This window comes from Megalops cyprinoides, chromosome 10 (assembly GCF_013368585.1).
Source record: "Megalops cyprinoides isolate fMegCyp1 chromosome 10, fMegCyp1.pri, whole genome shotgun sequence".
Taxonomy (NCBI): domain Eukaryota; kingdom Metazoa; phylum Chordata; class Actinopteri; order Elopiformes; family Megalopidae; genus Megalops; species Megalops cyprinoides.
In genome coordinates this window covers 17,711,156-17,725,953 of record NC_050592.1, presented here as the reverse complement: position 1 = coordinate 17,725,953, position 14,798 = coordinate 17,711,156, and the positions used below count along the sequence as shown (strand labels likewise).

The window sequence follows — 14,798 nt, the reverse complement described above, 5'->3', positions numbered from 1 at the left end:
AAAGAAATAAATAATGCAATACAGTAAAATCTTATTGAAACATCTTGCTCTGGTTTGTTTTGCTTGATTTTATAGTTGATGTCATCTTGTTTTTATTGAGTTAATTCTTCCAAACTGATAAATTCTTTCCTTTTCATTTTACTTTTGTTCACTCTGTTGTTTCCGCTACCCTTAATTTGTTTCTAGCACGGCCATGATGTCTTTCAGATTTTTAACTATCGTATTTTTGATCTGTTTTATCTAAATAGTCGTGTTGCTGTTAAGGCTGCTGTAATAAATAAACTATGATGATTGATGTTTGTCAGGCAAACATTTGTTTTACATAGTGGATGGCAAAGCTACCTCCATGAACCATGTCTTGAGTTGCTGTGATGAGATGCCAAAGACAGCACTTGGTATCTGGAGATGAAAGAGGGGTCTGTCTTCATAAATATTTCATGAATGTTAGAATGAATTTGAGCTCTTATCATTATCTTATCATTAAAAATAAAATAACACATAATATTATTTATTACAACAGAACAATTTACATTTAATTACAATAGGGTAATTTAAACAATTAATTTGGGTGTAATACAACTAGCTTCACTCTCAAAGGAGGTTACAAAAGAATGCTTTTGTAACACAACAGAGAAGTGGCCAAAAGGGTTTACAAACAATATTATATGTGACATAAATACGTTTACTTAAAATATTTGACATACAGTAAAAATGTTTGGGTAAAAAAGGTTCATATAAAATTAAGATGGTGGCCACTGAATTTCTTATTTTACCTGTAGTGTTTAGATGTTCAAAGCAGGTCTAAATCTGAAGGAGTTTCATGAGAGTCAACAAGACCACCTGGTTCAACAGATAATTATCATCTCATCTGGAGCAAATGATGTCTCAATAAAGGTTAGGTAAATAGAAACGATACAGCAGGTGCAAAGCAAGAGTCCTTTCCTTCATAAACCCATCCTCTCAGATTCTTTTTTTAGATTCTTTAAAATGTCATCAGCATCAAAACATATCAGCACTAGCACATTAGACAATCAGTTTAAACATGTCCCAGTTAAACACATCCAACCGGTAATAAAGAAGAATATCTCAACACATTTGTTTCAGTGAAGGTACCTGTGCTACCTGCACTGCAGCCTGGCAGCACAGTTCTGAAACAGTCTGCTGGGTTCACTGTGTTAATCTGCAGCTCCTGGGAGGAGAGTCAGGTTCTTTTTCTCACATACTCTTGAATACTCATGGCTGTCTTTCTGTTCTGAATGGTGGAAACTGGCCATCCAGCAGGTGGCAGTCATTCAGGATGTGCTCTTCAACATGTCTTTCTCTTACAGACACTTTTTTCCCCCCTTTTTACAGATATGTTGTATTTATTTAAAATTTCTCTTTGGCAAAGAGGGTTGAACTATACAGGGGACATTTAAAACGTCAGAAGCAGAATAATCCAAATATTTCGCAGTTTTAGACATGATGGTATACGTCTGCATCTGTCCACACCTATATCATATACAGTGATTAATGCAAATTAATGCAAACTGGGGAACTGAGAAAAAAACTGGTAACTAACAATTAATTCCCTATTTATATATAATAGCTAAAAAACAAATGCGTTTCGAAGGAGTACAGTCTGTGTTTTCTCAGGTATACTATACTCTCTACCATTATGGTGAAAGAGATTGTGAGTCTCCACAAAGATCACTCTCCACAAGTTGCTTATATACATGGAAAAGACTGATTTGATGGATCTGGCAGACCCACATTGCAGTTAATGCACATGGTCTCTTTTTCCCCTTTTTAAAGATTGTGTGTGTATGTGTGTGTGTGTGTGTGTGTGTGTGTGTGTGTGTGCGTGCGCGCACGCACGTGCACAAGGTGCGTGTGTAACCTCGGGACATGTGTGTGTCTGTGTAAGCGGGTTCATACGAGTAACAGAATTGCCCGTTTTTGTGATGTGGACGGGCGGTGACATTGTCCCCACAGCTGTCACGTGTCTGTGGAATATGCTGGCTGCCTTTGTTATCCCGCCACCCGTTCTGCTATTCTGGCACTTTCACACAATGGTGAACTCTTACACACTGATGTTATCAGGCCTTTCAGACTACTATAGCTTGAATTCCTGCCCAGGGCAAAGGGGAGCCACCCCATGTCGGATACATGGCAAATGACACAACATTGTAGCGCACCAGTAAGGAATCATCCTTATATCAATTCAAAGGTAAGTTTGCTTGTGTATGTGTGTTTTCATACATGTGTTTGCCTGGATTATTTTAAATAGTTTACCTTGCACAATAAAGTTAGAAATTGCAGTTTTACAGTGTTTTAATACAAAAATGATTTTTACATGTTTATGACTGTTATGTTCAAATGTTATGACAAAGGCAATATTGAACTATTTAATGCAGTTGTGTGTATCTAAACATGAGAGTTCAGTTTAAATTTTATCTCGTATTTGTCTGATATTTTAATGAGTTGCAAAATGTACACACAGGTACACAAAGCTTTAGATTTTTGTAGCGTAGAACTGAAAGGGGAAAACATCTACTAATGATTGCACCTACTTCTGTGTTTCTCCTTAAAAGCCTTCTTCATAGGCCTCAACTGCTACAGCTGCTAAACACTTTTAATTATTCCTAAAATTAATTACATTTGGACATTTACTTGTTTATTCTCATTGATACATAACAATTATAATTAACTGTGATTAATTATCACATTTCAAGAATCTGAAAGTGATTTACAGCTGAGCTCACCCAGGTCGCCAACCTCCTGGGTGATGCATGGCAGCCATTTTGTACCCTAACGCTTATCACACACCAGCTAAGGTGGAGAGGCAAAACTGTATGAGGCCAAATAAACTGGGGATGATTATGTGGTAAGAATCCAGAGATAGACAGGAGATTGGGCTAACACCCTAACAATAAGTGCCATTGAACTTTTAATGACACTCTGAATCAGAATTCAGTTTATGACATCATCCAAGATAAGTTATCACCAACAGTACAATTTAATGTTCTCTCTTGTCTAGAAGGATGACTGCCCTCTACTGGCCCAATCACTTTTAGTACCTCCTTGGTTGTCGAATAAGGCTAGGTACCACACAGGCTAAGCCCTGTTTAGCTTCAGCTATTTGGTAAGGGGAGGCTACAGGGTTGCATACTTGCAAGACATAATGTTTTATATTGAAGCTTGCGCTGCAGAAATGGTCAATTTAATATTGCTAAGGGTCAGCCTGACCATTCTATTCAATTCATTCCATTCATTCAAATCAGCCTTAAATCGACTGTGAGTAGTGATGGGTTTTCTAATGATGCATATATGGTCGTGCGTGATCATTAAATGTGAATGTGAATTAAGTCACTGTTCCAGAACACAATGTTCCACATATCAGCAGTCCAGCCATGAAATGTACCGTACTGAGTCTGAACCGCATATAATGACCAAACAAACAGGTTACATAACTCACCAACAGGGCGAGCCCTCTTCACTGCTTAGACGAGGTATCAGCTATTTCCACCTGTCTCACCACAGAGTCATTCCCTCTGATTGAAGCACCACAAGCTTCAACACATATAGCCCTGCTCATTAGAAGGAAATTTTTTGACATAATGGTTCAGGACGGCTGATGCAGTTTATTACTGTGTGCTCTACAGTAGTTTATATGCATGCCAGATGTCATCACTGACATTTCTGATGTTGAACAGATATTATTAAATTTTGGCTTAGTTGCCACATTGTTTCTCATTCACAGGTGTTATTTACGCTAAACATGATTCTCTTTAACAGCATATTGTCTCCTCTTCCTCATTTGGCACACAGATTAGGGTTGTATTTGTGTATTCTTCACAGCAATCATACTACAATGTGCTTTATATTTTGTCTGCATTTTTTTCTCAGTTTGCCTCATGTTATATACCACAGTACTTTGGTACTTTCCAATGGTGTCAACCCTCTACTTCGCTCAATTGTTGCAGTCTTCTGATGTAGTTGAGCAAGGAAATATCTTGAGGGGAAACTACACATATTAGCAGTCAGACAAAATCATTTCGTTCAGCGGCCATGTACTTACAGTAGTCATGTTATCCTATTAAATGACATCACCTCCACTTTAAATACAGTCCATTTATAGAGAAAGATATTAACAAAATATTTAAGGTTAAATATGTTACTCAAGGATATAATCGTAGTGCACCACCTTTGAATCCTCCGATTAAAATCCATGACCCTTTACTAATACACTTGTCAGGTTTCAGCACATTAATACTAATTAAATAGCTAGAAGTTCATGTAGAAGAACTTTCAATCAAGTTTGAACTGACAATCATTAAAGGTGGATTGATTGCTATCACAGAATTAATGATGACTAAAACTGTTGCAGCGGTGCTGATTGACACTGATGCATTTATTTACAGGATATAAATAACTGAAAATAACTCAAAATAACTGTCCAGACTTTAACCTGGTCCCTTTGCGTATTCACGTCTTGTCATCTCACATGACCCCTGGGGATCCTGTAAAACAATCCTTTGGATGCCAGAGTAACTTTTCTCTCTCATTATGGTAGTTGAATGGTGTAATCTCCATGCCAGGCATGGAGGCTTTAAGCCCCAGAAACTGTGTGAAATAGAAAGGCTTTGATCAGACTTTAGACCTGAATTCTATATTTAATCAGATGGAGAAGTGCCTGGCTGGAGCACAAAGGCCTAAAGACCTTTCATACTGTCCTATTGCCCTTCAGACTGCATCAGTAATATTTGATGACCTTTCCAAAACTTGAACCATTCATGAATAGAGACACACTTTGACTCAAGGCAACTTACACACATCTCAATTTCACAGCATATTTGATTGTACCATTTGTACATTTTTGGAAGCAGTTCAGCTAAAGTATCCTGTATTTCTGATACCTTGCTAACATTGTGTAACAGCTGTGCCAAACTTGAGATTCAAACCTGCAACTTAGCCTAAAGCTGTAAAATGAGGTGTAACATGTATATTATTTGTAGTTCATATAGTTCATGTACAAATATACAAAATAGGTGTATATAGTTTTTAGGTTGTCAAACTTGATTTAACATTGAATACTCCACCTTTGAAATCCAGTTAAGCAGTTGCCTGGATCACAAACCTGTATGAAAAGCTGCATTTGTGAAGCTTGTGCAGTATTGAAGCTTAGACACCACTACAGTATAGACATGTTGGTAAAATAAATGTTAAAAAGTGATACCTTGTAATTGTGATCCTATCTTCTTTTATAATTTCAATTTGAATTTATGATAGCATATTTTCACAATATGAATCCAGATATAAATATAATTACATGGAACTTTATAGGGCGAAAATGATACTTGTAAACAACATGCATCATCATGTCTCACTTTTAATGTGTTTGTGTAATTGATATTTATTCATTCTTCAACACGAGGTGAAGACTGTCAGCGACATCAGCAATCAGAAACTTTGATTACATTTGTAGTAGCCTATAAAGTTGGTCAAAAGCATGGATGATCATATAGTCTGTCTGAAAACACCCACTACTGCCACTTTCTGCTTTGCATGATTTAGAATTATTACCCTGTAATTTTCTTATGAACGGGAATATTTTTCAACCAAGGGAAGCAGTATGTTTAAGGGACTGTGGAAATGGAATCGCATTGGGAGTGTAGCTTGCTATGACTGGGGCCCGCAGCAGTCCTTGAAATGTACGCTGTCTTTCAGAAGCCGCAATGTCCCTGAGAACAGAAGCAGCACAGTGCGGGGGTGTCGTTGTGGAGTTTGAGAACGATGACATCAGAGAGGCACGGGCTAGGAAGGCCAGGAGCATACCGGGTGAGCTCTTTCACCCATGCTATTGTCAGCAGCTACCATTCACCTGTATAATGCCCTGCTTTATTGTTATCTTGAAATGCATTCAAATGTGAATTATCTCATTTCCCCACTGTAAATGAATGGCAGGACAATACATACTATACATACCATACATATCCATACAAACAGGTATACATGTATCTTTTGTTTACATTGACTGCACTTTGGTATAGTTAGTTAAACTTGCATAAGGGGTGACTGGTATGCAACACAGAGTGGATTTGCATTCATTTCATTATTATGAACCTGTTTTTGATTGTTCTGTATAATTAACAAGCATGCCAATTCACAAAAAGGTCACCTGTTAACATCACATTCTTGATTGTGATTCTTTGTTCAGTTCACAAAATGATTTGGTACAACAAAAGGAAATGTTTTCATGTGAAAAAATTCTGCTCTCTTTGTTATCATCAAAGTTTGAAACTTCTGAGTCATTATTAAAATAATTTTATGTCAAGAGCAGAAGCAAAAAAAAAGTGCTGCAGTGCTACAAAATTAGACAAATTACTGTACGTTTAAAGGTCAGACAGCTGCTGATTGTTCGCTAGCTTGTTAATTGTTAAAATATGTTCAAGATAATAATCAGTTTAAGGATAAGTAATCTAATTCTCCTACACCTCACTGACTGTCCATGATTGACATCTATTCTGTTGATTATTTATGTTGTTTTGTTGTTTGCAATATGAATCATACATTATTTATTATTATACTATATTATCACTTGGATAATATAATAAACATGCCAAAACTTGTTTTGCTTTCCTTAGGGTCAGCCCTCATCTACCTCAAGGGCCCAAAGTTCCTAATCTATGTCAGTGGAGCGCTGTCCATGTGGGTAAGAAGTTGTATGAAAAAGTAATGAAGAATGATGTGCAATATAGAGAGCTCTGACCTTAGCTGCGGGGGGGGGGGGGGGGGTCTTCCTCTCCATCAGCCACTCTCCCCCCTCATTTATTACAGTTCTTCTTTTTTATTTTAAAAATAAAATAAGGAGTGAAAACTTCAATGTGATCCAAAAATATTGGTTTCACTATTACAGCTATGGATGGCTCTGGATGAGGGAAATTTTTGAACTCAGCACAAAATTTGTCCTCCAGTATTTTTCCCAGTAAATTCTTGCAACAGCTTTCAGATATGAAATATGAGATATTATGAAAACTATATTTAGTATATCTTTGCTGCTAATAGCTAGAGCCTTAGGCTAACTGATGTAGATTTTACGACTAGTCTAAGGTCCAGACAGGTAAATGAAGAGGGCCAGTCCCCACAGCTTTATGTGGATCAGCATCTCTCCTTCCCTCAGGGTGACCGCATGTGGCACTTTGCCATTTCCGTTTTCCTGATCGAGCTGTATGGTCGGAACCTGCTGCTGACCGCTGTGTTCGGCCTGGTGGTGGCAGGGTCGGTGCTGCTCCTTGGCGCACTAATTGGAGACTGGGTCGATCGCAACCCCAGGAACAAAGGTATGGAAAGCTTGCTTCCCTCCCACTCCACAGAAAACTGATCTGAGGTCAGCCACGCAAGTGTAAAAGATATACGGACCATCTTGTGTGATGGGAGGATGAGTCAGCTTGTTCAGACCAAGACAGTCAAAGTTCTTCATTTTTAATACTTTTTTAAAAATTTTAATACATTTTTAATACTGAAAAACGAAGGCATTTGATTTTCACTATGATATTGTTGGTTACAATGCGTAAACAAAGCTATAAAAAAAAAGCCTGACTTCACTTGTTTTAATTTCAGACACCAAAAACAAGAAATTTTGACTTCCAAAAAATTGTAGACTCAACAAAATTTTCAAAAGTATTACACTTATAAGCAGATGTCATAATTAATCTACTGTAAGCTTATAGTCAACACCAACATTTTATATCTCAACAGAATTTTAATGCCATGCATTATGAATGGACATGGATTTATGGTTAAATCTGTGGCACAAATAACATTACTGGGAAAAGCCCAGTTTCACAGGACATTTTAAACTGGAGGTTATGAGGTGATACTGTATACTTGGTGTGGGCCTTGTCAGATCCTTACACAAAAAAGACATGATCTCTTTTCCTTGGTTTTAGTGGCCCACGCATCCTTGTTCATTCAGAACATTTCTGTGACGGTGTGTAGCATTGTGCTGATGCTGGTGTTTTCCTACAAACAGTGGATTGAGCAAATTTGGGATGGCTGGCTAACTGTGAGTACTCCTTTCCCTGTGTTTCATTTGCATTCTTTATTCAGACAGTTCTTTCAGCACTGTATCACTTGCACTGCAAAACCCAATCTAAGCCTTTTAGACAGCACCAGACTTCACCTATGAATGGCACAGCTTGGAAGAAATAGTCAAGTGGTGCATTTTTGTATACAAGATTTGGATTTTATCTGATGCTGTCCTCATTCACTATGTTGGACACATGTACTAAAAGCTAAAAGATACAAAAAAGAGGCAAGACTTTGGAGAATAATTGCGCATTTCTTTCTGTTTTTTATGTAATGACACAAAACATAACAGTCAGTGCTCAAAACAGAGAAACACATAAAGAACTCATAGGTCAGCTGCTTGCACTCAGTAATATGTTTTGAAGATAGTGGATTACATGCATGCTAACTCTGAGTCATAAAAGACAGACAGAAATAACCAATTGTTCACCAAGACTGTTTGGCTCTTTTCCATACAGCTGGCAGTATCCATCAGAATTTTGGGGGCATACCAAATGTAAGCTGAGACACAATGATGGATTCTAACCCTAAATCCTGGCTTTAGATCTTATAGGATTTAATTTAAGCATATATTGTACAAAGCTACATGCTGTATGATTGTATATCTTCTGCATATCTGTTTTCTGGGGAAAGTGAACATGCTTATTTAATACCCTCATAAATATGAGACTGAAATAAATAGATCTTTTAATCATACTTTTGTTACACTGGGTAGATAAGAGAATCTTATTTAATGAGAATCATTTAATGGCTTCTTTGTAAATGTATATTTCAGCTAACCTAATTTAAATTTCTTTGCCAGAAAATTACATGGGATTCTGATAGGTACAGCTCATATGTGTTCTTCCCTTCCCTCACATCACTATAGCTCAAACCAGAAAGGAAGGGATGTAAAAAAATGAGCATAGGACACACTATAATCCCTTTTACCCTGTAGTCTTTGGATTTGTTAGCCTCAATGGCAAAGTTCCCCTTTGACTGTTAACATTGATGTTGCATTATGTCAGAGTTGTTGTGCTGCTCCTAAGCTGCTCTGTGGTGTCTTGTTTAACGTGTTGCATCACACGACTCACACAAGGTGGTTTGTTATACGGTGGTGATCATCCTGGCAGATGTGGCTAACCTCGCAAGCACGGCCCTGACCATCGCCATCCAGAGGGACTGGATTGTTGTCATCACCGGCTATAACCGTGGCCATCTCGCTGGTGAGGCACCGCCTCCAACCTGCTCCTTACACACATGCCTAGAGGAAACACAGCAGACCTATATGTGTAAATCTGGCCCTGTGTGTCTGCTGCAGAATTAAGCATTAGCTTCATTAACATTTCAAAATACAATCAAATCACCCAAAAACACTGCTTGGAACTCACCCTACAGTTTCATGGAGTAGAGGCAAATTAATTACAGTTCTGGAGGGCACCATTCAGACTCAGGTTCAGATATCCATTTGGACCACAGTTCTGGTCTAATGCAACAAGAACACCTGGAATTACATACTCTGTATTGGACATTATCAGGCTGTAAAGCATATGACTGAGAAACCACTCTGGCTGAAACATGTCTGTATTTTTTGGATGATAAATGTTCTTTTTGTTTAAATTTTCTCCAAGAGTCACTGTGTTTTCTCTAAACATTACATTGACCTGTTTTTTTTTTTCCAATCACCTTGGTGGATTTGTGAGGTAGCACCATTTTACTGAAATATTTTGGACCAGCTTTGGTTCATGCAGCTCATGATAAACTGGTGCTGGACTTGGACACATCCTGATTGCTGGAAACAGCTGTCAGTAGTCTCTCATCATTCCTCCACAGGGATGAATGCCACAATGCGGCGGATTGATCAGGTGACAAACATCCTGGCCCCATTGGCTGTGGGGCAGGTCATGACCCTGGCCTCCAATGTGGTTGGCTGTGGTTTCATCCTGGGGTGGAACCTTGTGTCTCTGATAGTGGAGTTCATCTTCCTGTCACGGGTGTACCGCATTGTCCCTGAGCTGTCAGTCAAACCACAGGTGGATGATGAGGATGACCAGGACAGCATGGAGAGTCCAGGAGATGGGAAGAACTCAAGAGGTGAGTGGTGTGAGCTGCAAGGCTATCGTATGGAATCATGTTCTGTGATGTTGTTGGATTTGGGATTGGGTTTGGAAAAAGCTCCAATAACATGGAATAGCCTGTTAAGTAAACAAACAAGGCAGAAATACAAGAAGACATCTTATTCAAGTCCTGAAGTGAGGTAGAAAACCATGAAGAAGAAGGTTTAGTGTCAAGATTCTAATGAAAATTGCAATGATAAACTACATTTTATTCAAGAGTGCAGTGTTTTGAGATTAAATATGCGCTTCAGATCAACAGAGCTATCTTGTATTATTTGGAAGAATCAAAGTTTAAAAAAAGATCAAAGGTGAATTTCACCATGTGAAGTAATTCTATAGCAACTTTACTAAAGGTTGCACCTGGCAGTAAGATTCATACGCTTTATGTTATTAGTCATTACAGGATAAATTATTCTCATCCTCAGGTGACTGTGAGCTGAGGGCGGCTCCTGAGGTCACAGAGAACTCTAACATCAGCCTGAACCTGAAGGAGATGAACAGCTTACCTGTGTGCCTGCAGAGGTTCAAGTGGCTGCTGAGCACATGCAAAGAGGGCTGGAAGGCCTACTACCGCCAGCCTGTCTTCTTGGCTGGGATGGGCCTGGCCTTCCTCTACACCACTGTGCTGGGATTTGACTGCATCACCACTGGCTACGCCTACACTCAGGGCATCAGCGGCTCCCTGCTTAGCCTGCTGATGGGTGTGTCTGCCATCACAGGGCTGATGGGGACTGTCATGTTCACCAAGCTGAGGAAGGCGTATGGCTTGATCAACACCGGAATAATCTCCAGCTGCCTGCACCTGAGCTGCCTCATGCTGTGCGTGTGCTCTGTATTCGCCCCCGGGAGTCCCATGGACCTCAGCCTGCTGATGCCTCTAACTGATCCCAACTCCACAGAAACCGGGACTGGGACAGGGGGCGTGGTTGGACAGAGGCAGAAGCACACCAACCTGTATCAGGGCGGCAACAATCAGCCGCTCCTACCAGATCGCTCCTCCATCCACTGGACCAACAACACGGTGCTGTTTGAGAATCTTCCTTCTGGCGCCGCTCCGGACTCCTACATCTCCATCATCCTGCTGTTCATGGGCGTCATCACTGCACGGGTTGGTGAGTGCAGCATCTTTAGAATGTACACTGCCTGTGTGGATTCAGCTCAGAACATGATCATACGTGTTAATTACGGTAATCTCCTCCAAACCACACCATCCATGGGCTCTGTGTAATGGTGAATTCCCTTTTTGTATATCAACCACAGTAGCTGAGCTTTATGTATCCTCGATGTTATGTTTCTACAAGGTGCAAGACATCAGCTAAAGTTTACATACAACTGGTTCTGCACAAAACAAAGTCATCCAAAGGCTTGCACACGCAGAGGGTGCACTACTGGTGGAAAGCCTCACGGAGTAAATGAATTAAGGTTGATTTACATTCCTTCCTCTGACTGTCATTGCAACTGGTGACATTATATCAGTGTATAGTTTACACTTTTATCAGCTGCTGTTCTGTTTCAAAATGACTGCTGCTGGCTGCAGTATTAAGAGTTTAAATACATTGAACTTGGTTTCTGATCATATTGCAATGGTTACATTTCAAAAACTGGAAACACTGCATAACAGTAGGGACTTAGCGACTGTTGCTTGTTCATGCTGTCTAACTATCTGTAAAATGAAAACTGAACACAGCTTAGTTTTACTGTAGAACATACAACTAATTAAAAAAGAAAATTGCACTGCAGTACTGTAAAATGGGCCTAGCACATGTGTTAAGCTATTCAACTGGCTAACTACTTAAAAATTTAAACATAATGTAGCTACCTATGCTAGCTAAAGCTAATGTATGCCAACACTGTTGAAGAAACAGACAAGTTAAATGTGAATAGTGTAATTTTAAATATATATATCCTCATGAGGTCAATGTTTTCAGTGTCATTAAAACAAGGTTTGAAAACTGGGTTAATATTGAAGTTTGAGATCAAAAGAAGTCTGTGAGTTGGATCATGGCTCTCATGGAAGTGAAACAAACAGTGTCTTTATATCAGGCTTTTCATTTGTAACTAATAAAGGAGCATATCCTGGATGATGATTATTTTGTATTAAGACAAAAAAATTACTATCCAGGTTTACATATTACCTCTCTGTCATCCCTTGCAGGCTTGTGGTCCTTTGACCTGACAGTGACCCAGCTCCTGCAAGAGAACATCAGTGAGTCTGAGAGGGGAGTTGTCAACGGCGTCCAGAGCTCCATGAACTACCTGATGGACCTGCTGCACTTCATCATGGTTATCTCAGCGCCCCAGCCCCAGCACTTTGGCATTCTGGTGATCATCTCCGTGCTTTTTATCACCACTGGACACACCATGTACTTCCTGTATGCTCGCAAGGCCAAGAGGAAACACCAGCTGGACACGTAAAATGACTTAAAAAAAAAAACCCAGACAAAATAAAAACAACCCAACTATGCAACACAACCTGCACACGTATGCAACCGTCATCATGTGCACGGACTCTCTCCCACTCCATGCCTGTGAAATGAATGTGTTTTTACCCGATTCCCTCTGCATTTCACATTGCCTAGCAAACAATGCAATAAAAAGCAATGGCAGCCATTCATTTCCTCCACATCACTGCAGGTGTCTGTCACGCTCCCCGCGGTCGCTTTCATCTCCAAGGGCCGCCTCGCCATCGTTGCAGCCCACAGCTCAGGTGAAGAGAGAGAAGAAACGCCTCCCCCTGCTGGCAGAAGGTTGACATGGATGCAACAGACACAGTGCAGGTGCCACCGGATTCCGCGTCCCAGAAAGCACAAGTCCACACAAATGCACGTAATACTGGAAGGCCGACTGTAAACACATTGTCTTGAGACTAACACATCTGCTTCATTGTGGAAGTGTTTTTCACCCATAATGCCTTGGAGCGCAAGGCTACATCAGCAGCAGGAGTGTACAACATTGTGTTACTGAAAATAAAGACTTCATGTATCGTGATGGAAAAGTGATGACAGCAGTGACTATCTTAGGTAATGACCGAAAAACTCAACATTACAGATAAACGGAAACAAAATCATTTGTATTTATTCTTTTCAGAACGATTGGTGTGCATGTTGCTGATCCGTCCACTTGGAAATAATCCAGGCAGTTATAAAGGGAAAATAAATGGAACTTTGACGCTAGTGTCCCATGATGTGATACGGAAGGCACTGAAAGAGGCCCATCTTGACAAACAGAGGAGAAAGGTAGAGAACAGACCCTCTCCTGGTCAGTTTCTCAGTGGATGTATCAGGAAGATGTGTGCCTTGTTAATTAAAAAACACAAACACATTTGTATGTAGATCATATCAACTTGTCTTAAAATTACTAGTGATGACATAACAAACAAAACACACAAAACTAAATCATGTCAAACACATTTCTCCTGATTTGAACTTTATTTGCAACATTACCTGCTGTAGAACTAAAAATAGTTTTCAAACCATAAAACTATCTAACTACATAACTATCTTTTTTCCAAATAGAAACAGCGTGATATTAATGCAGTTTAACATGGTTATAGCAACCAGATAGACTTTCTTTTTCTTTTTTTTCATTTTGTGACATGTTTGAAAAGTTTTAAAGGTAGCAGTACACATTTAAGGTCTGGTTGAACATTAAAAAGCAGCATCTGCAAAGACTCCAAACAAACTACAGTACTTAGTTTCCTGTATATCCATGTTCTTCTGAACTAAGATATGATTTTACCTCAGTACATGAAGCTTATGTTAGAAAAAAGGACTTAGAGTAGCATATTATTCTGAGTCATGTAGAGAAGAACTTAAGAGCTTATACTGTCCGCGATGTTTCACGTTTGTTTGTACATTGTCATAAACATCATAATTATAATATGCCCCATATGCAGGCATCACTGTTTTGCTGTTTGTTATTGAAGGTGCATGTGACATGTCCTATTAAATCACATTTATAATGCCTTACTTGGTCTATTTACATGTGACTGTTATTTATGGTGCAACAATAAATATGTTCAGTTAAACAGCAGCTTCTTTTCAAGCTGGTCTAAAACACTTCAGAAAGGCTCTGAAAAGGTTGCCAGATAACTCTGTGTAAATATCATCACATTTCCATGATTTTCAGTAAACTTTAATATTCATGGTTTATTGAATGCTACATTGAAAAACTAAAAATTTCACATAATTTACTAACACAATTCACTACATCGCTTCCCAATATATATTTTGTGTAAGAATGATTCACTGTATGGTCGCTTTACTTCTGTATAACCCAGCTTCCTTACAAAATTAATTATTAAGAACTAATTCAGTACTCAGTACTGTGCTTTTGACATTTTTTGCCCCTTGTCTCTTTGTGTTCATGGTACATCTAAAAGATGCCAAAACATCATATTTAATTGGCTGTGGAAGCCTTCTCAACATTATAATTGTTGGCCAAAGTTGAGCAACATCTTCATTTTTACAGTGCCCAGGCACAGTACAGGCAAGGTGTGGGCACACCTTATTGTGAAAGGGAGACCTTCATGGAAATCTCTCCTAATCCCGAACGTGCTTTTGTTGGAGTGGGACTGCATCTCAGCACCAGTCGCCAAAGAGGCTTTTCAATATTTAATGCTGAGTTTTTTTT

At 39.2% G+C, this 14,798-nt stretch overlaps 1 protein-coding gene across 1 annotated transcript; it reads left to right on the top strand.

Moving 5' to 3' along the window:
• The first annotated feature begins 5,717 nt into the window (after positions 1-5,717).
• si:ch211-254p10.2 (solute carrier family 40 member 1) lies at positions 5,718-12,581 on the top strand. Its single transcript, XM_036539649.1, has 8 exons — positions 5,718-5,820; positions 6,627-6,694; positions 7,163-7,322; positions 7,932-8,047; positions 9,149-9,275; positions 9,883-10,152; positions 10,592-11,278; positions 12,322-12,581. The coding sequence occupies exons 1-8, from the start codon at positions 5,718-5,720 to the stop codon at positions 12,579-12,581; spliced, it is 1,791 nt and encodes a 596-aa protein (XP_036395542.1).
• The last annotated feature ends 2,217 nt before the right edge of the window (positions 12,582-14,798 follow it).

Coding starts and splice junctions, on each gene's coding strand:
- si:ch211-254p10.2 (XM_036539649.1), top strand. CDS start 5,718: ATGTCCCTGAGAACAGAAGCAGCACAGTGCGGGGGTGTCGTTGTGGAG. Junction 5,821..6,626: donor GAAGGCCAGGAGCATACCGG/GTGAGCTCTTTC, acceptor TGCTTTCCTTAG/GGTCAGCCCTCATCTACCTC. Junction 8,048..9,148: donor TTTGGGATGGCTGGCTAACT/GTGAGTACTCCT, acceptor GACTCACACAAG/GTGGTTTGTTATACGGTGGT.